The sequence below is a fragment of the Cetorhinus maximus genome, chromosome 4 (assembly GCF_964194155.1).
Source record: "Cetorhinus maximus chromosome 4, sCetMax3.hap1.1, whole genome shotgun sequence".
Taxonomy (NCBI): Eukaryota; Metazoa; Chordata; class Chondrichthyes; order Lamniformes; family Cetorhinidae; genus Cetorhinus; species Cetorhinus maximus.
Window position 1 is genome coordinate 120,313,257 of NC_135882.1, and position 26,309 is coordinate 120,339,565.

A 26,309-nucleotide genomic window follows, 5' to 3' on the forward strand; every position below is an offset into this window, starting at 1 on the left:
GAGCAATTTGAGCTCTGGGATTTGGAGCTTGAGCAGCAGCTGGGGTCACTATGGTGCATTCACGAGGCTGAGAGGTTCATGGATAGCATGTTTCAGGACGTGGTCACCCCGCAGCTTAAGGAAGTACAAACAGAGAGGGAATGGGTGATCGCCAGAGAGAAGAAGAGGACCAGGCAGGTAGTGAGGGAATCCCCCGAGTACATCTTGCTCGCAAACCGTTTTTCGGCCTTGGAAAACTGTGAGACTGACGGTTCCTCTGTGAAGGCCAACCAGAACAAAAGCCATGGCACTGTGAGTGGTCCAGCTGCTCAAGGGGGGAGGAAGAAGTGTGGAAAGGCAATAGTGGTAGGGGATTCATTAGTGAGGGCAGCAGACAGCCACTTCTGCGGCTGTAGACATGACTCCAGGATGGTATGTTGTCCCCAGGGTGCTAGGGTCAAGGATGTCCCAGAACGGTTGCAGGGCGTTCTGAAGTGGGAGGATGAACAGCCTGAGGTCGTGGTCCATGTTGGGACCAAAGCAGACTTTAGGGAGTTAGGTAAGAAATTGAAAAGCAGGACTTCAAAGGTAGTAATCTCCAGGTGCCATGCAGTAGTGAATATAGGAACAGAAGGATAGAGCAGATGGTGTAGGAGGGAGGGCTTTAGATTCCTGCGGTATTGGGACCGTTTCTGGGGGAGGTGGGATCGAGACAAGTTGGATGGGTTACATCTGAATAGGAACGGGACCAACATCCTTGCAGGGAGGTTTACTAATGCTGTTGGGGCAGATTTAAACTAAATTGGCAGTGGGGTGGGATCCTGAAAAGTAGTTCAGAGGGGAGAGAAGCTGAGAAGGTAAAACATTAGTAAGTGGAGGGCTGAGGAAACATAGGCTAGATAAGAAAGAAGTGAGTTTAGCAAGGCTAAATGGAATATATTTTAACGCAAAGAGCCTGAGGAATAAGGTAGATGAGCTGAGGGCACAGGTAGGCACGTGGGAAAATGGTATCATAACTATGACCGAGACTTGGCTAAAGGAAGGGCAGGATTGGCAGCTCAACTTTCCTGGTTATCGGGTATTCAGACAAGATAGAGAGGGGGATAGAAGAGGAGGGGAGGTCACAATATTGACCAAGGAATCAATTATAGCAGTGAGGAGGGACGATATTTTGGAAGGATCATCAAATAAAGTTATATGGGTAGAAGTAAAAAACACAAAAGGGGCAAACATGCTGTTGGGTGTGTACTATAGGCCCCCAAACAGTAAGGGAGGTAGAGAATCAAATATATAATCAAATTTCAGAGAAATGTAAGAATAATAAAGCAGTAAGAGTAGGGGATTTTAACTACCCAAACATTAACTGGGACAGTTTTAGTGTGCAAGGTAGGGAAGGAGAAAAATTCTTAAGTTGCATCCAGGAGAACTTTTTTAGCCAGTACGTAGAAAACCCAACAAGGGAATGGGGGAAGGGGCAGTTCTGGACCTAATATTTGGAAATTAGCCCAAGCAGGTGGAAGGCGTATCAGCAGGGGATCATTTTGGAGATAGTGACCATAACTCAGTTAGATTTAGGATAGTTATGGAAAAGGATAAGGTTGAGCCAGGAATAAAAATCCTAAACTCTGGGGAACGTCTAATTTTACAAAGATAAGATGCGATTTGGCCCAAGTGGACTGGGGGCAGCTACTTGCAGATAAAACTGTGTCAGAGCAGTGGGAGGCATTCAAGGAGGAAATAACGGGAGTACAGGGCAAATATGTTCCCGTAAAAACAAAGAGGGGACCAAGTCCAGAGAACCTGGATGTCAAAGGACATAAGGGTTAGGATTAGGGAAAAAAGAGAAGCTTACGGCAGATACCAAAGGCTCAATACGACAGAGTCCCTAAAGGAGTATAAGAAGTGCAGAGGGGAACTTAAAAAGGAAATTAGGAAAGCTAAGAGAATGCACGAGAAAGAATTGGTGGTAGAATAAAGGAAAACCCAAAGGGTTTTTCTAAATAAAAGAGCATGAGAATAACTAGGGAAAGAGTAGGGCCAATTAGGGACCATAGAGGTAATCTGTGTGCGGATCCAGAAGATGCGGGTACAGTTCTCAATAAATACTTTGCGCGGTCTTTGCAATGGAAAAGGACGATGCAGGTATAGACATCAGGGTGGAGGACTGCAAAATATTAGAGTAAATTAACGTAGAGAGAGAGGAGGTACTAGCGGGTTTAACGGCCTTAAAAGCGAATAAATCCAAAAGCCCCGATGAGATGTATCCCAGTAGAGAGGAGGTTTAACAGGATGCTTCCTGGGCTGGAGGGTCTGAGCAATGAGGAAAGATTGGATAGGCTGGGGTTGGTTTCCTTGGAGCAGCGAAAGTTGAGAGGTGTATAAGATTATGAGGGGCATAGGTAGGGTGGATAGGAAGACACTTTTTCCATTAGTAGAGGGGTCAATAACCAGGGGGCATAGATTTAAGGTAAGAGGTAGAAGTATAAAAGGGGAGTTGAGGAGATGTTTTTTCACCCAGAGGGTGGTGGGAGTCTGGAACTCACTGTCTGAAAAGGTGGTTGAGTCAGAAACTCTCATACCATTTAAGAAATATTTAGATATTCACTTGCATTGCCATAGCCTCCAAGGCTATGGGCCAAGTACTGGAAAATGGCATTAGTGTAGTCAGATCTTTGTTGAGCGGCACAGACAAGATGGGCCGAATGGCCTCCTTCTGTGCTGAAAATGTCTACAAGTCTATGAGACACCTCATCCATTGAAGAGCTGGAAACAAGCAGCCTGGAAGACCCATCACAGCGCTTACCCACACCCTCCACCTGAGCAGAAACACACAGCTCAGTGGGACCTAGATCGAGGGCAGTCTCAGCTGCATAATCTGGTGGTCCCCATACGGACACGCGACCGCAGCGGGAGGAGGCAGGTTCACTTGGAGGACTTCTGTGGAAGAGGCATCTGTAAGGTCCGAGTTAGATCACGAGCCTCTGGATTCGGCCTTCAAACTCATCGTGGAGAGTCAGCAGAAGGTGGGGTAACATCATGCAGATATGTTTGAAGCCTTCAACAGAGTGGCATGCGAGTCAGAGAAGTGTATCCACATGCTCTCTGATGAACTAGTGCCCACATGGGCACGTATGGAGGTCTTTACGGGAAGGATAGCGGATGCCATGGAGACCCTGGTCCAGCAGAACGTGGAGATGTGCGCAGACATGCACTCCACTGCAGTAGCCATGGGTGAGTTCCTGTAGTGGCAAGGCAAGAGCGAAACGGGGCACCTTGACATCCTTCCAATCACTCCTTGCCCTCAAAGAGTCAGGCCGGGGCCCTGGGGCTCCTGAAGGGAGGTGGAGCAGCAGCTGGACACCCTGGGCCATCCACTCCGGAATCTCAGAGGCTGTCCTCTCCCTCCGAGTCCCCTCTGCCTGTGACCCCCTCAACCTTATCCTCTAAGAACCACAGAGGGAGCAGCTGGCCCACAGAAGAACAGCCAAAGCAAGCCAGGGCCCCCAAGGCCTTGGATCTCCAGAGGACACATGCCAAAGTTATCAGAGTGAACAGGGCCAACCATTGCACAGGCTGTTTCCACCTCTGCTGCGGATGTCAGGGCAGCACCTAGAAGAAGTGGTAGGCCTAGAAAAGTTAAGAAATTCTGATCACGAGTGGTTGCACAGGTGAACACATTTTGTCACTCTATAATCAATGTGTAATGTTGTCTTTCAGCTTCATTGACAGTGCAAGTCCTCCCTCTGCACCCTCCCCCAACCACTAGCAGTTCAGCTGCATGTAGCTGGACCATGTGTGATTCTGGAGGGAGAAGTGTGTGTGTGGCAGGGCCTTTCGGAGCCTCATGCAAGCACTGTCCCATGCATATGGAGCCTTCATCCATCACACTGATCTCGCCATCCTGAGCATTTTCAATGCTGCCTGCTGGGGTTTTGTTTCAGTTGTCCATCTGAGGTGACCTGCATCTTCGCCCAACACTCATCGCACTTCCATGCAGCACCTGTGCCTATCCAACAGGAGGCTCCACTCACTTTTGATTTCGACAGTGATGGTTGTAGTCAGATTTTTGCTCAACTCCCCTGTCCTTTCCCCTACCCCATCACCCCTAGCATCACCTTCCACTTCCCCACTGTCACTTACCAATATGAATCCTTTTCTTTCCAGGATGTCCAGGTGAACGTGCACATTCCCTACCTTCCTGAGAATCCCACCCTCATCCACAGTGACCTCCCCGACCTCCTCCTTTCCACTCCAGAGTCCAGGTCTGCCTCTGAGTCCCCACCAGCTAACCGTGCCGTCCCTTCTACCACTACCAAAGCACCCTCACCCTCCCACCCTCCCCTCTCATTCTCACCATTCCCTCCTACCACACCCAGTCTCATTTCGCTTCCTAGGAGGCAGTCTTTGACTCCACAGACCCCTCCCTTGCACGTTCACCTGGACATCCACCACCCCTTGCTCCCTCCTCCACACTTACTCCCTCCTCCCTCTGGACACCATTCCCCCCCACCGAACTCCTTCCCACCTCCGAAATTCTTCCCTCACACCTTCCTCCCCCTTAAACCTACTTCCCCACTTGCTGCATTCCCCCTGTTACACCCCCCTCCATCATACTCCCTCCACCTCTTCCCAACTTCATCCCCCAACACCTTCGTCCCCTCCCATCCTCAACCCCGGCCTTGATCTCCCAGTCAAATGCCTTCCAACCGAAACCACCACCCCCACCCCCCGGCACCCACCAACTCCACCCCAACAGCTGGACCTTCCTCTCTCCCCCCACCTCACCAATCGTCCATAGCAGCCTATGGCCAGGACTATGATGTTCCAAAGCAGATCCGAGACATCAATGGAGACCTCTCCCCATCCGTGAACTGCTTCGCAGTGGAACCATGTCCATGAGAATCCACCCAGCATGCAATGCACGTGTTCCTCCATTACCCAGTAGCTGTAGGGCTGCACCATCTTCCGCTCCTCAGATGTCCATGATCTGAGCAAGGCCCTAATGGTAAGTCCTGACTTCTGCATGTCACACTTGTCCAGACATGTCCTGGGCTGGCATGTTTACCCACTGGTGTAACGGTAAATCTGGTGTGGGGTGGACGATTCCAGTCGAGCCTTACTTTACATCCCATTAGCCGGATGCAAAGCAGGTTCACGCCGGCCTGCAGTGAGGTTGGCGTTCTGCCATGGCGGACACCACAGGATGATCCCGCTGTGCTTCCACATCGGGGTGAAACGGATTTTTGGTGTGCTCACCATATTGTCCTCCTCCCCACCCACCCACCCCCCATCTGGCATGACACCCTATCGCAATGGGACCAGAAAATTCCAGCCAAAATGTCAATGTTTCTATCTCCACAGATGCTGCCAGACCTGATAAGTTTTTCCAGCACTTTCTGTTTTTATTTCAGGATTATTTGTTCTGAGTTACACTGCTCGCTCTGTATCATTCTCTGGTCAGTTAATCAAAGCATTGTCTGCCCAGCAGCACCTAAACACTGGTTACCTTTTTTAAGGATAGCAATGTGTGAATGAAATAACTGGTTCTTTGTAATGTCGAACGGTTTAAAAATAAAGTTTCAAAAAAAAATCCCACAGTTCATTCAGACAGCCTGGAAACATTTTAAGTGTTACCTTCACACCAGTTTCAATTATAGTGAAGCCAGTGCAAAGCTGCAGTGCTTTGAGACTACCTCTGCAAAATCGTCTCACAATCTTGCCATAGTTTTGATTTCTTCTTGCTTCAATAAGTTCACTCCCTAGCAGTGTTTTCATCTATGTAATCAAAATCATTGCGAAATCACACTTTAATCAGGTTAATAAAGATGCTATGACATTCTGGTTTCAGATGAGCAAAGCTAAAACCTCACATGATCTGACTTCCTTATGGTTACCTGTTATTGTTTGTGGCCCTTTTGTCAATATGAAGTATAATTTAACAACATTTTGAAGGATGTGCAAACACATTTATCTAATCCCACCTAAATGCAACAGTTTAGTATCTATATGAAGCATAATCAATTTAAAACATCATGTCAGTTTCCAGAGATTGAAAATATCAGACATATTGGGTCATAATTTGCTGTCAAGATAACAGTGACACTAATCACATTCACTGTTACTTACATGCAAATATTGCAGCAACTTCAGGTGAGGGCAGATACGTGGTTAAACCCAGGAATCCAGAAGTTACTGTCTGAGTTGTGCACTCCATTGTTAGCTTTGTGAAAACCACATCTCACTGTCTGGCTCACTATTAACATGCATCAAATACTGCAAAGTTACTGCACTTGTGTGGTAGATACAAAACAAAACTCGCCATAAAGCGTTAAATCTTGTCCACTCTGGTTTAAGTAGCTTTTAATAATGGAATTAAAGTTAATTACTGCCAGTCAATCCCTTGCACTGAAAATTAGCTATATGTGTGGAGTCTCATTTTCTTCAGGTTTTAATTATTGTTGGAGATTTTTAAAGTATACAATTAAAAAAAAAATGTTTAAATCTTTCATTACTTCTCCTTACTTTTCTTTCTGTACCTGATTTGGCATTCAATTCTCCCATTCTAATTTGCACTTCTTTTGCAGTTTCACAGAATCACAGAATGGTTACAACACAGAACGTGGCCATTTGGCCTGTCATTTCTGTGCTGGCTCTCCAAAGGAGCAATTCACCTAGTGCCATTCCTTGAGCGATTATATTCAAAATTCTTCATTCTGATTGGTTAAGGAGATACACAATTGCTTGTCCAGTTTATTCAGGTTCCAGATGCCCAGTTTCCATCCTGCATATTATCATGTCGCACTTACACCAAAAGATGCAAACACCTAAACATGCAAGGACAAGTCTAACTAATGGTAGTTGTCGTAAAATATGCTGCCACAGCAAATTGTGACCTATCAATGTATTTATTATTGAATAAGTTCCTTATGTATTAAAGTAGAAGGTTTGGATATTTTAATTATTATTGTTTCTGACATGATTTTCAGATGATATTATCCAGTTTATAATACAGTATTTGAGTTGTATCCTTCCCCAACTTAGAAACCCCTCTTGACTAAAAAAGAGCAAGATTGTGAGGAAAGGGAAAAGTACATTTAATGTAAAATTTTTAAACCCACTCTAAAGTACTGAGAAAAAAAAATACACAAGTTTTTTTCTCTCTGAAAAGAGATATTAGTTATTTGAGTCATAAACCAACAGTATCTAAGAAAGCCACATCAGTCTCCCAACATGCTAAGATGACTCTAGTTCCAGTTTTCACTGCAACATTTAGTTGTGCTCTGACTTCCACACACTCTCTCTCATAATATTGAAAATTAACCAGCAAGTGAGTAATGTACCATGCATATAAGCATTGAAGTGCGAAGCTCCTTTGTAGTTAATCTCAGTAGAAGGCAATGTAGCTTGATTCTGCAAACTGGCTTTACACTTCATGTACTGGTCTGAGGTCAATAGCTCTAGTATAACTACAGCCTAGACTCAAAAGAAGCTGCCCCTTCTGCCGAGGTTATTTTGACCACTGAGTGGGAAACCTGTTACTCTAAAGCTTACATATGTACACACCATATTAATTCTTGAACAACTCTTACCTTAAAGACAAACATTTCACCACGTAAGATAGCCAGCGTGTTGAAATTTCCATCACAGATGTTGGGCTTGGCACCTGGATAGGAAGGTTTATCCCTAGTAGGTGGTCGAGGGGGCCTTGGTTGTCTGTTAGGCTTTCTTGGGTCGGATGGTGGATTGGAGCGATGTGGTGGTACTGTAGGTAAGGGTTTTGTAGGATGTGTAATCTTATCTGGTGGACCTATTTAAAAATGCAGGCAGACATCTATTAAATCAAGAATAATAGCTACTAACTTTCAGATATTAAAAATCTGGGTTAGATTTCCTCCAACTTGCCAGCTGAGTATAAAACTAGCAATGAAAAACATCAGCTGTTATAGAAACCACCCAATTATCATTTCCACTGAAATCAATGGGCAACATCAGTTTTATGCCTGGGTGGCAAGCTGAAAGTCTACACCATGAAAAGCAGCTACAAACCATATATTTTCTGGATGCCCTGTAAGTCATCTTGGGGAAGCTGGAAGTTTTCTGTATCCATATACTGGTAAAATGGGGCCATGATTGCACTGGGATCATTGGAATGTTCCAAGCCTAGTGCATGGCCTAGTTCATGAACGGCAACCAGAAATAGATCATTACCTAAAGAAAAGAAAGAAATATTATCCAAGCTGACTGTTACACTTCATTGTAAAAAAAAAGACGAGTTAAGTTGTGATAATTTGTAGGGGGAAATAATACCGGTGAAGAGAAAAAGAAATAAGAAAAGTACAGAGACGGAAACTCTGTCATAAACACACGCACATTAGAAGATTATTTTACTTCTATTAAGCACTTTCCAGAGGTGTTTTAAAATTCAAATTGTGTAGTTGTAATATTAGTAGAAAATGCACATGTCTCTTTGGAGAGTACCTTCTCAAGCTTTCCTCCTCATTTTGGAACTGCATGGTAGCAGTCGAAATATTCTAGTGTGGGAGGAAATCTGCAGAAGCCACTGACAAATGTCATTATCTCCTACCATCGTTTGAAAACATCAGCTTCTCACATTTTAGAAGTTCCACATAATTGATCAAATGTGATGTAATATTTTCCAAAATATATTGACTCTGGCTTCTTGGTAATAAAAGTGTTGAGTGCTACTTGTTAAACCTGTGGTCATTGCAATACAAATGTTAACCTTTGAGTGTTAAAACCATCACTTACCAAATACTGAGTGTGTTAGTTTTACCACTCCATTGCTCACAATAAATGCAGATACAATCCAAAAACAGAATTTATCAAAGCCACCTAAGTCCACAAAGGAAGAAGGGTTGTGAGAGCAATTTAAGACTTCCTTGGGGATTCTAAACCATGCACTTGCACGGTTTCATGTGTTTTTAAAAGTCCATAATCAGATCACTCACTGGTAATCATTTCATAGAATGATAAATATTTGGAATAAGCAGCCAGACAGAGTAGTAAAGGGAAAAATATTTCATTGTTTAAAATACAATTGGCTGCTGTGATGAGAGTTATTGTACTAGCCAGATGAGCTTTGATGGGCTTAAAGGCCTTCTGTTTAGCCCTGAATTTTCTTACATTCTGTTCTAATCATTTCCAGCATCCACCATTCTTTTAACATAGGAAAGAGTTAAAAGAGTTTCAGAGTGTGCTAAATGTGAGATTCCTTTCTTCTACTGTATCAAAAGTGCTCATGAAGTAAGTACTTCATTGCTTTGGGTGATAAATGGAATAAAATTATTTCTATATTTTCACTGGTAAATAAGCTATAATAAAGGTTATTTTAGCAGTAATAACTTTATACAGATCCCGTGGAGGTTGGCTTGTTACTTGAATATAAATGTGTCTGTTTAACATATTGGGAGTCGGGGTGGGAGAGGCCAGAAGTAGTAAAGTGTCGGAGGTGGGTGACTCGGGCACATTTAAAAAGTGGGCCTTCAGAAAGGGGTTGATTGAGAGGTTGGTTGCCCATGGTTAACTTACTGCGTCTTAGAAGAGACCTCATTGCCTTGTCAGGTGTGTTTGAACTATGTAAATGTTGTCCAACGGATGGCTCATCATGGGCTTTCCCTATGACAGAATTGTCATTGTTGCTGCCTCATCAAAGTGTATTCTACTTATTATGATCCCAGCTGATGTTACCCTTGGACAAGCCTGATCCCAGAGTGAAACCCAGCTTGAGAGATCTTAATGTTTAATTGTTTGTTTAGCCAGGTGGAAAGGGGCTACTGAACAGAGTCACCAGAGTCAGCCAATGAACTTTTAACATAAACCTAAAATATTTATTAAGCAAGAAAAGATGAACTATATTACAATACTCCTTCACCCACAACTGTACTTTACAGATATATATATATAAATTTGTAAGGATAACACAAGTTATAAAAGCTATCTTATACTCTAAGGTTCATAGTAAGCACACAGTCCATGTAAACCAATTAGCAAACTGTAGTTAGGTACACCACACTCTGAAACAAAGTGACAGGTGCCACTTAACCAGATGTTATGGATCTCTCCTCAACTCCCCCCCCCCCAGACGTTTGTCACCCAGTGAGCCAACCAGTCTCACTGGACTCCATCTTTCACATGAGGATTTCCATTCTCCACTCTCCAAAAACTCGCTTTGGAATCTTCTCCCAAACCGATGCTTTCTTTTAGACACCTTGCGCAAGGGTTCACCTCTCCTTCTAATGCTCTTCTCCCTGGGTCAGCACATGCATTCAAACTGTCTTCCAAGCATTCTCTCTCACCGACTCAGCCGTCAACTGTACACCACTGCTTCACATGCCCATAGCAGAGAGTTACAGACCGTCAGCTGTCTCTTTGTACTTTCTGACCTCTCGCTTTAAATCCACTTCCTTTAAGCTTGAAGCTTGGCATCTTTCTTTCTGCTCCTTACTTTCACTTCCACAGAACAGGAGCATTTCCTGGTTCCTGTCCTTCCTCTGACAAGAAGATCTGCTTGGGACTTTCTCCTGTTCTACTCCCCTAGATTTTGGGTCTTTCCTTTAGCTTAGGACTAGCTATCTGTCCCCTGTGCTCCAGTCTCTCCTGGCAGCTACTTTCAAAACCAACTGAACTCAAAGAGCTTCCAAATCAAACTGTGGTTTCTAGTTTCTGTGTATGTCTGTGGGAGGGACCTGTCTCTTTGGATCCCTGTTGCTAGGCAACAGCCCAGTTTTTTAAAACTTTTGTTTGCTTTACTTAGCTTAGAGTAATAAAACTCTCATTAGAAATGCAGACACCTTTTAAAGTGAAGCTAAAATTCAACTTGACCTTTTATTACTCCACAAATACAGAAGTACAAATCAAACTTCAACATTAAAGTTAAACTCATTCCTAACACCCACAAATATCAAGATAACTTACTTAAACTATCTCTATTTCCTAACATACTGAAACACGGAAAGCATAGAGTGGATTCTCAAGGCACAGTCATGGAGATCGCATTGACTTACCACCATGACCTGGTACAGATATCCTGCAGTGATGTAGTCAGCTGCCAAGACTCAGTGGATGAATGATGAACAGTCCCATGGTCATTATCCCATTAACTTGCCCTTTGCCACCCATCTATCAGGATGTGCCCACACGCAGACTTTGACCCTTGACCAGGTCCCTCACAGCTGCACACTGTCAGGGCACAACAGAGTAACTAAGAGGGACTAAATCAATAGGGCTGTCAATGGTCGTGGAGCACGGCATGCTCTCTTGGAGTCACAGCCACAACATCCATGGCACCAAGCATTGTGCAGAATCATTCTCTCCACCACACCTTAACAGTAGTCATTGATGATATGCAGAAAATTAGTGCATGTAAGCACACGATTCTGCCTCAGGTCGAGCAAGATCATTATGGAGGATAAAGGAAAATGAGCTGATTTCTGCCCCGCTGCCCAACCTATAATTCCACCCCTGCCCCCATCAGGACCACACTGGTCTTTCTAACATGCCTGCTGCATGCAAATAGATGCAAGAAGACGAGGTCCAGGACTTAGATGGACATCCTTCCCACCAGCTTGTGTTAATGACACTTTCCATGACCATTATGGTATGGTAGCAATAGCTCTAAGATGCTGCAGTAATAGGAAAGGCTATGTGGTGGTCTCCTCCTCCTTCATTCTACTCTCAAGTGGCTATGAATTCTGCTGTCTTTGGGGTGTTTCCATTCATTTAAATCCACCCCACTTTTTGTGGTTCTGCGGAAAGACTGCTGATATTTCCCAGCTGAACTGATGGCAGGTTCCCTTTTGTCAGCATGAATACTGCTGGGGGCCTGTCACACATTGAAAATGAAACCTAGGCTATGAAAATAAGCCAGGGTTGGGCAGATTTGAAGAAGCAGACAGCAGTCTCTCGAGTTTCTGTGATGACATTACATCATGGCAGTTATGAGCTCTGCCAGGTTTTCCAGGGCAGAATGATGACCTGGAGCCCAAAAGGTTTGTTTCAAAAGGTTTTGAAATTGTTCCCTTTGTAAGAGAGTCATCTGGTGGGGGTAGGGAGGGTGTAGAGTGCACCCACAGGCAATCCACCTGCCCATCATTGGCACATAAAATCTAAGTCCTCATCTGATGCTGACCTACAAAAATAGGGACAAGAGAAGACCAGCAGGACCATTGAACCTATCCCACCTTGTTTCATGCTGTATTTTCATGAGTTGGAATCGGAATGGAAATCAGGGGAAAAATGATCCACTAGTTGGAGTCATACCTAGCACAAAGGAAGACGGATGTGATTGTTGGGCATCAATCATCTCAGACCTAGGACATCGCTGCAGAACTTTCTCAGGGCAGTTTCCGAGGCAGGCCCAAACATCTTTAGCTGCTTCATCAATGACCTTCCCTCCATCATAAGGTCAGAAGTGGGAATGTTTGCTGATGATTGCACAATGTTCAGCACCGTTCGTGACTCCTCAAATACTGAAACAGTCTGTTTGTATATACAGCAGGGCCTGGACAACATTCGGGCTCGGGCTGATAAGTGGCAAGTAACATTCCTGTCACATGATAGTGTGGCAAGTAACAGTCCCTCTAACAAGATAGAATCTAACCATCTGCCCTTGACATTCAATGGCACTACTATCGCTGAATCCCCCACTATCAACATCCTGGGGGGGGTTACCATTGACCAGGAGCTGAACTGGACTAGCCATATAAATAATATGGCTACAAAAACAGGTCAGAGGCTGAGAATTCTGTGGCGAATAACTCACCTCCTGACTCCCCAAAGCCTGTCCACCATTCACAAGGCACAAGTTAGGAGTGTGATGGAATACGCTCCACTTTCCTGGATGAGTGCAGCTCCAACAACACTTAAGAAGCTCGACAGCAGTCAGGACAAAGCAGCCCACTTGATTGTCACCCCATCCACCACCATAATATTTACTCCCTCCACTACCGACGTACAGTGGCAGCAGTGTGTACCATCTATAAGGTGCTCTGCAGCAACTTACCCAGGCTCATTCAACAGCACCTTCCAAACTTGCGACCTCTATCATTTAGAAGGACAAGGAGGATTGCATGGAAACACCAACTGCAAGTTCCCCTCCAAGCCACTCACCATCCTGACTTGGAAATATATTGCTATTTCTTCACTGTCACTGGGTCAAAATGCTGGAACTCCCTTCCTAGCACTGTGGGTATACCTACACCACATGGACTGCAGCGGTTCAAGAAGACAACTCACCACCACCTTCTCAAGAGCGATTAGAGGTGGGCAATAAATGCTGGCCTAGCCAGTGACACCCACATCCTGTGCAAGAATAAAAAAAAGTTCCCCGATCTCTACACTTCAAATAGCAACATGTAGAAACTAAAAGAAATAATATTCACCAAGGTTAAATATATGAGAACCAAGTATAACCACCTGTGGAGAACAAGCATGTGGCAATCCATATAGAGGTCCAGGCCTCATTTACATTCTGTCTTCAAGCTGTCAGTCCCAAATGCTGGTTATAACCTAGGTTCAGGGAACCAATCAAGGCATGAGTCTTGGACGGGCTGGCAACAGCCTGTTTTTTTTGTGGGTCCAGGAGGAAAACATTCCTAAGCCATTTTGTGAGTCGCTGCCAATAGTCTCTTTAAGCATTGTTCATTAGATGACTCACACCAATCAGCATCCTGTGACTGGCATATTTTAATTCAGTTCTTTACCTGCTTCAGCAGGTACTGGGCCATCTTTGTGAAAGCACCTGGCAAAATGGTTGTAGATGGAATCAAAGAGTGGCATTTGCAGGATTCTAGGACCACACCTTAAACTTCCTGCTAGCTACTAGTTGGAGGGAGATAAAATAAGTCTACTGTGATGGTGTGGTTGCAGATTGCATACCTGCTGCATTCTAAGCAGCATTGGCTCAAGTGTCCTTAATGCTAACATGATGTGGCATTTTCTTTCAGAGGTGATCTCACCTTGGCACCATATCTTCCTAGGCAGTATGGCAAAATCCCATTTTCACCTGTAAAAAGAATTTCGACTGCATTATTGGTGAAGTTGTGCTGGACAAGCAGGGTAAGCTCAGAGGAAACTACTGCTCCATGTCTCTGATGTAGGAAGGGGGAAAATTTGGTTAAGGTTTCCACTCTTAATCACTATCCAATGACCCTTGTTGGAAAATAAATCTGTGTGGACACTGAGTGGAAGACATCATCTGGCTCAGTTGCAATGTTCCTCATGGTCAGATAGCCAGCAGACATTCATTGCCTAGACTCACACATGAAGAAAAGCCTCTCCGCGGAGGTTCTGAAGGGTACTCAGCATCTGTTGACCCATATCAAAGCATAAGTAACTGCCTCCAGGACAGAAATAAGAAAATAAAATCAGGAACATGCATGAATGATCATGAATTACTTGGTGAACCATTATGAACATTTGTACAGAATCATCCAGGATGTTTAATATTCATGAATCAACTAGGAAGATAAACCATGCTCATTTCAGCCTGTAAAGGCCCTTGTCTTTACAGATGTACACACAATCCTTCATGCATATCCACATACATACAGATATGTGATGGATGGTTGAACAAATTCACACTGCTGCCTCTGCATGCATGAATCAAGCAAGCGTAAAATGTCAAAGTGCCAGGCACAGCTAAAACTGAAGAATCACAGTCAAAGGCCACTCTCATTTAAACACAGTTCCAGGACCTAATTTAACAAAAATTTCCAAAGCCTGACAATGGCTGACATTGCACAAAAATGAATAGGTATATTAGAACAGAGTTGCAGCAGGCAGAGATAGGCATTATAGGATTGGTCATGTGTTATTTGCAAAGCCTGATATTTCATTCCACTGATAACACCAGAACTGAATATTAGGTGCTGCATATAATATATGGCCTATTTATTTGATACTGCCCATTTTGTAACAACATTGAGATGAATTTTTACCATCTGATATTTCAAGAAAATTTAACAGCACATACATCTTCAGATTTTAGCATCTCACAGATTTAATAGGGGAAGAAAAAGAAATTGACTGGCTTTCCTATTTAATTTGTTTTTCTAATGTGTGCACTTTGAACTGTCTGGGGTGAAGTACACAGTGGGGTCCCGTGGAGGTCACAATTACTTTGTTTTATATGAATGACCTGGACTTAAGTTTAGGGAGTATAATTTGGAAGTGTGCAAATGATACAAAATTTGGCGATGCAGCAAATAGTGAGTTTAGCAAATAGTAGGTTACTTCAGGAGGTCATAAACAGACTGGTGAGATGGGTAGACATATGGCAGATGCAATTTAATGCAGATAAGTGTGAAGTGCTCAGTTCAGAAGAAACAACATGGAGATACAGTATAATCTAAATGGTACCATTTTGAAGGAGGTTGCAAGAGGAGAGTGATCTGGTGTACATATTCTGAAATCTTGAAAGTGGCAGGGCAAGTTGATAAGACAATTAGGAAAGTGTTTAGGACACTTGGCTTTGTAAATAGCGCAGTGAACATAAAAATACAGAAGTCTTGTTAAAACTTTACAATTCACTGGTTGAGCCTCAGCTGGAGTATAACTTTTTCTTTCTTTTTTGGAATGTGGATGTTTATTTCCCATCCCTAATTACCCTCAGGGAGATTATGATGAGCTGCCTTCTTGAACTGCTGCAGTTTCGGTGGTATAGGTACGCCCACTATGTTGTTAGGTAGTGTGTTCCTGGATTTTGACCCAGAAATGATGAAGGAATGGCAAGATATTTCTGAGTTAGAATAGTGTGTAACTTGGAGGGGAGCCTGCAGGTGGTGGTGTTCCCATGCCCTGCTCTCCTTTTTCTTTGTTCTTAGGCAGTAGTTTTGAAGGGTGCTGGCCAGGATTTTTAGGATAGTGGCCTTTCCCTTTATGCCATCCGAGGAGTCGGCGGAGAACACATCCTGGCCGATACTGCATGCTCCGCAGCCATTTAATGCTCCAACAAGTGTTAAGGGTGGAGTCGGACTTCTGCCCCTCATCAGGAGGAAGTCCCACTTTAGAGAGCTGCCGGTCAATCTGATTGGCTAGCTGCTTCCTAGTCCCTGCCAGAAGCTGCAGTGGACAGGACTGGGACTGCAAGCAGGACCAGGTAAGTTTTGGGGGTGTCAAGGCAGGGAGGGGAGGTGACACCCAGGGTTGAGGGCAGAGTGGGGTGGGGGTGTTGGTGGAGAGGCTGGGGGGCAGGTGTGGGGCAGTGGGGAAAGAAGGGAGAACCTGCAGGGGTCAGTCCTTTTGCGGGGTGGGGTGGGGGGGGGGCACCCAATGTTAAAGGGAGGCTGCTGATGGTGGAAAGTCACCCCAACTCCCCCACCAACTTCCCGCCTGACGTTGAACAGGGTTACTTTTTAACTTTCAGGCTTTGTCCCTGCTACTGAACTCCTCCCGCCAGCCTGAAAATTGTGGCTGGGCGGGGAATGGCCCTTAAGTGGTTAATAAATGGCCACTTTAGAGCCTCAACTGAGGCAAGGGCAGGTGGGCCAGCCTCAGCCTTGCCCGTTCCAGTGTAGAAATGCGAAGAGGTCGGGGCGGGCAAGAACTCAGTGGGAAGGCCATCCGAAAAATTTTACGTCCCTCCATCTCCCCCATCCCCCCACCTACAAGTCCGCTGGCTGGGGAATGTAACATTCTGCCCGCTATCGTAGAACTCTTGATGAATTGCGGGAGTGCATCTTGGGCACCACGCTTTAGGAATGATATCAAGATCTTGGCAAGGTTACAGAAGAGGCTTATTAGGATGGTTCGAAGATTTCAGTTACGTCAAGAGATTGGGATTGTTTTCCTTAGAGCAGAGAAGGCTAAGGGGAGACCTCATGGAGGTATTCAAAATGGTAAGGGGTTTTGATAGAGCAAGTAGGGAGAAGCTTTCCTCTGGCAAGTGGTTTAGTAACCAGAGGTCATAGGTTTAAAATAATTGAAAAAAAGAGCTCTGGGCTGAAAGGAGGTGGGATCGGATTCCATAGCAACTTTCAAAAGGCAGTTTGACATTCATTTAAATAACTAATTTGCAGGGTTAGAGAGAAAAGGCTGGTGTGTGGCCTAAATTTGACATCTTTCAAAAAGCTGGCACAAATATGATATGCCGAATGCCCCTGTTCTATGCTGTAAGATTCTATGATTAATTAATGCAATAAGAACAACATTTTTTTTAACAGCAGTGAAAGATTTCTATTTACCACTGGGCGTAGCGATATTGAAACTCATTGCAAATGGATCTAGGATTTTGCTACACCAAGGACAAGAACAAATCTTCCCGCAGTGATCCCGAAGCTAATATTCTGCTTTAAATCCTTCCTGATAAACCTGCTCCAGGCTATTTAAGAAGAAGGGCACTGTTACAGTGAGATACCAGTTTATTTGCTGAAGTGTTTGCTCTCATGTCTTACACAAAGTACTTGCAATATAAAATGGCAGCTGGAAAACCTACATCAGCCATTTCCTGGGCCTTCCCCAGAGATTTATAATAAATATCACTTTAATTAGAAGCTGCTGACTTTAAAATCTCGCTGTAAATTAAAATACACTCATCAATCTAACTACTCACCATAGATTATATTCCCAAATGTTTGCTTTTCTATTTTGGAGGGACTAACAAGTTCATATACCACAAGTAAAAATTCCCACAATGAAATGTGAAATAAAACATTTATGATTTAATAACACTAATATGTAAGTATCCTTAGTAATGAGCTACAATGCAAGTAAGCCAGTCAGACAAACTACCAGCCTTCTGCATATGTTGTTCTGTAAGACTCCGTAAGGAGGTATGTGACAGTGATACAAGATAACTTATGTACTGAATTTTCCCTGCTGGCTTCTATTCACGTTCCTCTTTCTTGCCTTGCCAAGATCACAGTAATATGAAATTGCGTGAACAATTTTTGAAATGTGAGCAAATGATCTGGCTCTTCTTTATTGTAGGATCTTAGTGAAGCCACCCACTGTATCTTTACATCCTACTAATCTTTACTTTAAGGACATAATCAACCAAGCAAATGGAACATCTGTCTCATCACATACGTGCCTTCTTGAAGTGGCCTCTACTGTATGAAGACATTATATATCTGGTCTTAATTTCCATTTTTTTGCCAGTTTACTTAGAATATTCATTGCACATATTGGGCTAAATTTTCTCAGCAATATGATAGCTGGCTTGGAGGAAGGGGAAGCTTGGAAAATAGGGGGTGCTACATTGGGACGGCTCCCTGATGCATGCCCATCACTGGGCAAGTTTACCATGGATGGGCGGGAACCCGGATTGGCTGCCCAACACCATAGAGGTGGGCAGCCATTTACAAACCAAATTAGGTCCGATTTTGTGGATACACCATCATTTTGGCACTGGCCGAGTAATGCCTACCATATGCAAGGGCAGTCTCCCTGTGATGGACTTGCTGGGGGGGGAGGGGGGGTGCATGAAGCCGCAGATTCCATGCCATAAAGAGGAAATCCACCTGGAGGTGTTTCCCCTCTTCTTTGAGGGATCTAATGACTTCAGCCTGAATAATTTTACCTTTGAATGCATGCCTAAGAGGGCACCTCCATGTTAAGGCACCTTTGTGGTCTCTGACCTGTCTCAGCAATGCCCACTTCTTCTGGTGGCACTGCCAAGGCTTCGGAGCAGCCTGCCATCTGAGTGGGCCATATGAAAATTCAACACATTATTCATGTTCTACGCTTGTCAATCTTCCAGTGTTGTGTATTAGAGTCACCAGGATTTTCCAGCATAGTTTACTAATATGCTATTTTTAGATGATTTTTAAAAAAATTCATTAATGGGATTTGGGTACCATGGCATGGCCAGTATTTATTGCCCATCACTAATTGTTCTTTAGAAGGTGGTGGTGAGGCACCTTCTTGAACCACCACAGTCTGTGTGGTGAAGGTACACCCACAGTGATGTTAAAGAGGGAGTTCCAGGATTTTGACCAGGTGATGATGAAGGAGCACTTACATATATCCAGGTCGGGATGGTGTGTGGTTTGGAGGGAAATTTGGTGATATTGGTGTTCCCATGCATCTGCTGCCCTTGTCATTCTAGTGGTAGAGGTCACAGGTTTAGGAGGTGCTGGTGAAGAAGCCTTGGTGAGTTGATGAGTACATCTTGTAGATGGCACACACAGCAGACATGGTGCACCGGTGGTGAAAGGAGTGAATGTTAAAGGTATAATGAGAAAGGTGGAAATCAAAGCTCTCCTCCAACTAATTATTGTCAAGATTGAAGTCATTGCTTTCAGTCTTCTGTTCCCTAGCTACCAAATCAATGCCGTATTTAACCTAAGAGGAGCATCCAACCACATGTCTGTGCCATCGTCAAGACCATCTATTTCCATCTCCATAATGTTACCCAATGACTCCATCCTTGCCTCAGGTCATTTTCTTACTTGCCCTACCCTATATCCATGATAATTCTGCTTTCTTCCAAATCCTTAACATCGTCTGCCAAAATGCTTGAGTTCAAATTCTTCCATGGGCTTGCACCTCATCATCTCTAGTTCTATACTCCTCCGAGAACTATGTGTTCCTCCAGTTCTGGTGTCCTGTGCTTCCCCTATTTCCTTTGCCCCACCGTTGGTGAGTGTGCCTTCAGCCAGATAGCCCCTAAACTCTGTAGTTCCCTTCCTAAACTTCTCCAACGTAATCCTTTAAGACCCTCCTTACAAACTATAGATATAAGTCAATGGCCACCCATCCTAATGTTTCCTTCTTTAATGTCCATGTCAATCTTTGTTTCATTATGCTCCTTTGAAGTGCTTTAGAACATTTCCCTACGTTAATAAGACAATTGTTATTGCTGTTGTTGAATCCCCATGTCCCTACCCAAACCACAGTCTATGCCTTCTTCACCTCAAACTAGACTATTCTAATATTCCCTGAGCTGGCTCCTTCACTTCAGTTCTCCTCAATTTATGATCCACCAAAAACACTGTGACTATGTTCTCACATGCATAAAGTCTTGAATCCTAACAACACTGTCTTCCCTATGCTCCTCTAGCTCTCCTTGACCTAACAAGTTGACATCAGACTTCTTGCACACATTTCTAAATCCTTGATTGCCTTGATAATCCCTATTATCTTTTTCATATATTGTATGTTAGTCAGCAACATTGTAATATGATCATTACAGAATCACAGAATTGTTACATCTGAACGAGCAAGAGTAATGCACCTGGTGCCATTTCCCACCCACCTTCTCCCTGTAACTCTGCACATTCTTCCTTTACAGATTATAATCTCATTCCTTATTGAATGCTTTGATTAAATCTGCCTCCACCACACTCTCAGGCATCGCATTCCAGATCTTAACCACTGGCTACATAAAAAAGTTTCTCCTCATGTCTCTGCTGTTTCTCTTGCCAATCATTTTAAATCTGTGCCCTCTTGTTCTCAATTCTTCCACCAGTGGGAACAGATTTTCCTCTGTCCAGACCCCTCATGCTTTTGAATACCCCTATCAAATCTCCTCTTAGCCTTCTCGTCTCCAAGGAAAACAGTCCCAACTTCTCCAATCTATCTACATAACTGAAGTTCCTCATCCCTGGGACCATTCTCGTGAATCTTTTCTGCTTCTTCTGGTGACCAACAAATTGAACAATACCGAAATGAAATAATAAAATTGAATATGAAAAAAGTAAACTGAGTACTATTTCAATCTGTGCAGTTTTCTCTAAAAGTAACGAAATATTTACATTTTTAAAAGGCTATAGAATTGCTTGGTTTCTACTTTTAGTCAGGTGGTCCATGACAAATGTTAAACCTGAGAGATTTTCCAACATAATTAATTTGATGACCACTTCTGCCAATTTTTGTGATGAGATTAATGAACCCAGGCAATCGTATATTTAAACAGACTAACAAGCATCAGAACAAGGAAGACTATGCTTCATTAACTACATTTGTTTTATTTGCTATATTTATTTATGGTGTCCATGGCATTAGAAAAATTGCTGTCGTATAAGACAGCATCATCAACCTATGAAGATTCACCATTACACCTTCTAGGGGGCTGTAATGTTGGTGCAAAATATGACCCCACCCACAAAAGCTGAAAAAAAACTATTTAAAATACAAGTGGTACGTGGTGTATGAAAAGTTGTTGTTGAGTACGTCTTTTCTGTACCCTTGCTTCTCTCAATTCTCTGAAATTTTGTCAGTCAGTCCAGTAGTTGCCTTTTTATTTGTGGCCCAAAACAATGTTTTGCTCCAATGATGGTTCAGTGGATTTACACAGTGAGCAGCTGTACCACGCAGACCAGGGATATCCTGTTCAATGTACAGTCTGTGCTCAGTTCCTGCTCCTGACCACAATCTAGGGAAATTTGCAGAACATGTATATGTGGACATTCAGTGAAGACATGATTAGTTGTGCTGTGATTCTTCCTCCAGTCAAACAGCCTGCCAAAACTCAGAACTGGAATTTAACTGTCAGTGTAGTTTCCAATTGGCGAGTCAATTCCCAATCTCCTTGTGACAGAAAGAGATCTGGCCTACTAAAATGGCGGGTTCCTGCTTTCAGGAAAGGGGAATTCCGGGTAGAGGAGTCCTACGTTTTCCTTGTGGGGCTTGGAGTGGCATTCCTTCTCCCTCTGTCCCCACAAAGGGAAAAAAGCATTTGTCAGCCTCCTCTGGGGCTGATCCTCTTATGCTCTAGGTTATAGCTGCACAGACTTGCACAATTTGAACCTGAATTAAAATTGCAGTCAGTTGCCAATGATATCATGGACAGCCGATATAAATATGTAAAGGACCACGTCAGCTTTGGGCAGATGCCCTTGCCACCTATTTAGATGATCGCGGACAGAAGGATCCTGGCAGCTTTAGGGCAGTAAGTATATTTTTAATTGTCTACCTGCAGGTTCCACCAGGCAGATCAGATTAAAATCCCCTCCTAAATGTCGAATTACACATAGGCCAGGATTTCCCGCTTGCCGATGTGTAAAATGACGCGGGATGATGTGGGCGGAACTCCTGACATCACCCCGCCTCATTTCAATTTTCAGGTCAGCAGGGGCACAGCCGAATCAGCTGCGCACCCGCCGACCTGTCATTGGCCAATTGAGGCCATTGACAAAGTAGTTAAAGTGATTAATGGACCTGCGTGTCCAACCTTAAGGTGGGCGGGCAGGCCAGGAGCCTGGGCGGATTTCAGAAAAAGCATGAAACCTCATCCACGGGTGGGATGAGGTTTCATGTAGGTTTTAAAATTTTTAATAAAAGTGTCAATGAAAGTGATGGGCATGTCCCAACTCATGTGACAGGGGAATTTATCTGTTCTGTTTTTAAAATTTTTTCACACAGGAGCCGATCTCCCTGAGGCAGCACCTAGCCAGCTGAGACCAGCTCAGGGAATCCCCCCCACCGCCTGCACAGGGAGCGCATAGCACTTCCTTGCTGATGTCATGCTGGGCGGGCCTTAATTGGCCTACCCAAGTAAAATGGCGGCGAGCCTCCAATCGGGGGCGCCAATTGGAGGCGTGCCTCCACGCGCCCGCTCCTAAACTTCCCTCCGTTAGGGGGGATAATTCTGCCCATAAGATCATATGGAATAGGAGTAGGAGTAGGCCACTTGGCCCCATCAAGCTGCTCCGCTATTCAATAAGCTGATGGTGATTAATTTCACTTTCCTGCCTGCCCCCCCATAAGCCTTTCCTCCCTTGTAGATCAAAAATCTATCTAACTCAGCCTTGAATATATTCATTGCTCACTGGGGTAGAGAATTTCAAAAATTAATGACCCTCTGAGAGAAGAAATACCTCCTCATCTCCATCTCAAAGGGGAGACACCTTCATTGGGATTTTTTTGTCCCACCTGTGGCGGGAATTATCATGGGTGGGATGGAAAATTTGACAGACCAGCCAGAGGTTTGTTGACTTTGGGCGGGAATTTCTGGTCCCATCCGCAAATCCCGGCCCTTATTTTTAAACCGTGCCCCCTAGTTCTAGATTCTGCCACGAGGGGAAACGTTCTCCCAGCATTTATGCTATCAGGATCCCTCAGGATCTTATATGCTTCAATATTCTCATTCTATTAAACTCCAATGAGTATAGGTCCAACCTGCTCAACATTTCCTGCTAAGACAACCCCTTTGTCCCAGAAATCAACCTAGTGAACCTCCTCTGAACTGCCTCCATAATCCTCCAAAGTATATCCCTCCTTAAGTGAGGAAACCAAAACTGTACACAGTACTCTAGGTGCAGTCTCACCAATACCCAAGACAGTATAGCAAGCTTTCCCTATTTTTATACTCCATCCCCCTTGCAATAAAGATCAAACAATCCATTTGCCTTTCTAATTACTTGCTGTAATCGCATGCTAACTTTTTTTGATACATATACAAGAATGCCAAGATCCCTCTATACCACAGCATTCTGCAGTCCCTCTCCATTTAAATAATATTCTGTTTTTCTCTTCTTCCTGCCAACATGGGCAACCTCACATTTTCCCACGTTATACTTCATCAGCCAAAATTTTGCTGACTCAGATAACCTATCTACATCCTTTCACCTGTACTTTTGCTCCCAAGGTGGGTAGGTGGAGCTGGGAAATCTCCCAGCTTGCCAAAACCTCCCCTCGAGCTCGGGAAAAATAGTCCTAAATGATCTTCATCCCCAGAGGCTGCTGAGTCTTGAGATGGGCTGTTTAGAAATCTGACCTGGGGTTCTGTAGGACTTTGTTTTTTCTTAAGCATTAGGCCCTCTAGCCCTCAATCATCACACCCTGTCACACCCCCACCCACTCCCCATGCCCATACATGCCAACCCATGTCCCCCTCCCATCCAAATGGCCCCTTATATCCCCTATGCCAACTCATGCTGGACTTAACATTGGGTTCAACAACTTCAGGCCATGAACTCTCTCCTCTATCTTCACCCATTTTAAATCCCCTTTTCTTTTTTTAATTGATTTTTATTTTTTATCCACTTGTTTTCATTTATTCATTGTTTTATTACCCTTTATATCCCCTTTTTATCCCTGTTCCATCCATTTCCCCCAACGACTGCCCCCTCCCCCCACCCCACTCTCAAAAGGGCCATCTGTCTGGTTCCATGCTGTTCTTTCACAGAGTGCTTACCCTTGTTCTGCGATTAACACATTCTGCTTTCATACCTTAATGCCACTATCAGCACCTCCTTTAGCCCTTACTGCAACCATTGACACCCCCTTTGTCTTTTCGTCCATGACATTTTTGTCAATCCCCCCTTAGCCTCCACCTATCGATGGCCTTCTTTCCAGCTTCACCTGCTCCACCCCCTTAAACAGTATAAACTTCATCACAGGTTTACTTCTTTTTAGCTTTGTTTCTCTCTTCATAGATGACGTCAGACCTGTTTTTGATCCTTTAGTAACCTTTCTGAACAGTCAATCAAACTGTGAATTTACCATGCCCCACTGTAATAATGATAGGTGTGGAAAATATTCAAGCACAAGCCGTAACCTCATGGCCCGGCATATCCCCCGCTCTACAATTATCAACAAGCTGTTGGCTTAACCCTGGTTCAATGAAGCTTGCAGGAGGGCATGTAAGGAGCAGTACCAGGTATACCTAAAAATGATGTGTCAACCTGGTGAAGCTATAACACAAGACTACTTGCATGCCAAACAGCATAAGCAGCAAGTGATAGACAGGGCTAAGCAATTCCACAACCAACAGATCAGATCTAAGCTCTGCAGGCCTGCCACACCCAGTCATGAATGGTTGTGGACAATTAAACAACTCACTGGAGGAGGAGGCTCCACAAATATCCCCATCCTCAATGATGGGGGAGCCCAGCACATCAATGCAAAAGATAAGGCCGAAACATTTGCAACAATCTTCAGCCAGAAGTGCCGAGTGGATGATCCATCTCAGCCTCTTCCGGAGGTCCCCAGCATCACAGGTGCCAGTCTTCAGCTAATTTGATTCACTCCACGTGATATTAAGAAACAACCAAAGGCACTGGATAGTGCAAAGGCTATGGGCCCTGACAATATTAAAGCAATAGTACCGAAGATTTGTGCTCCAGATCTTGCTGTGCCCCTAGCCAAGCTGTTCAAGTATAGTTATAGCACTAGCATCTACTGGGCAATGTGGAAAATTGCCCAGGGATGCCCTGTACACAAAAAGCAGGGCAAATCTAACCCAGCCAATTATTGCCCCATCAGTCTACTCTCAATCATCAGTAAAGTGATGGAACAATGCTATCAAGCATCATTTGCTTAGCAATAACCTGCACACTAACAGTCAGTTTAGGTTCCCCCAGGGCCACTCAGCTCCTGACCTCATTACAGCCTTGGTTCAAACATGGACAAAGGAGCTGAACTTAAGAGGTGAGATGAAAGTGACTGACCTTGACACCAAGGCAGCATTTGACTGAGTGTGGCATCAAGGAGCCCTAGCAAAACTGGAATGGGGAAAACTCTCCGCTGGTTGGAGTCATATGAACAAGGGGCGGGAGTAGGCCATTCAGCCAATCGAGCCATTTAATAAGACCATGGCTGATCTGATAGTAACCTGAAATCTGCATCCCACCTACCCCTGATAACCCATCACGCCCTTGCTAACCAAGAATCTATCCACCTCTGCCTTAAAAATATTCAAAGACTCTGCTTCCATCACCTTTTCAGGAAGAGAGTTCAAAAGACTCACGACCCTCTGAATGACAAAATTTCACCTCATCTCTGTTTTAAATGGGCAACCCCATATATTTCAACAGTGACTCCTAGTTCTAGATTCTTCCACAAGAGGAAACATCCTCTCCACGGCCACCCTGTCAAGACCCCTCAGTATCTTATATATTTCAATCAAGTTGCCTCTTACTGTTCTAAACCCCAGCAGAAATAAAAACAGAAAATGCTGGAAAAACTCAGCAGGACTAACAGCATCTGTGGAGAAAAAAAAGAGTTAACATTTCAAGTCTATATGACTCTTCTTCAGCTCTGAAGAAGAATCATACGGACTCGAAATGTTAAATCTGTTTTTTTTCTCCACGGATGCTGTTAGGTCTGCTGAGTTTTTCCAGCATTTTCTGTTTTTGTTTCAGATTTCCAGCATCCACAGTGTTTTGCTTTTATCCAGCAGATACAAGCCTAGTCTGTCCAATCTTTCCACATAAGACAATCCACCCATTCCTATCTGGCACAAAAGAAGATGGTTGTGGTTGTTGGAGGTCAATCATCCCAGTTCCTCAGGGTAGTGTCCTAGGCCCAACCATCTTCAGCTGTTTCATCAATGTCCTCCCTTCCATCATAAGGACAGAAGTGGGGATGTTCGCTGATGATTGCACAATGTTCAGCACCATTCGTGACCCCTCAAATACTGAAGCAGT

At 44.0% G+C, this 26,309-nt stretch overlaps 1 protein-coding gene across 6 annotated transcripts in view; it reads right to left on the reverse strand.

Moving 5' to 3' along the window:
* mmp16a (matrix metallopeptidase 16a (membrane-inserted)) overlaps positions 1-26,309 on the reverse strand; it is a 280,337-nt gene that overhangs the window by 96,518 nt on the left and 157,510 nt on the right. For all 6 annotated transcript variants that reach the window (XM_078540700.1, XM_078540705.1, XM_078540701.1 and 3 more), the window contains 2 exons: positions 8,026-8,187; positions 7,569-7,786 (listed from right to left, as the gene is read on the reverse strand). In XM_078540700.1, the coding sequence (XP_078396826.1) occupies positions 7,569-7,786; positions 8,026-8,187 (380 nt within the window). The remainder of the gene's footprint in view (positions 1-7,568; positions 7,787-8,025; positions 8,188-26,309) is intronic.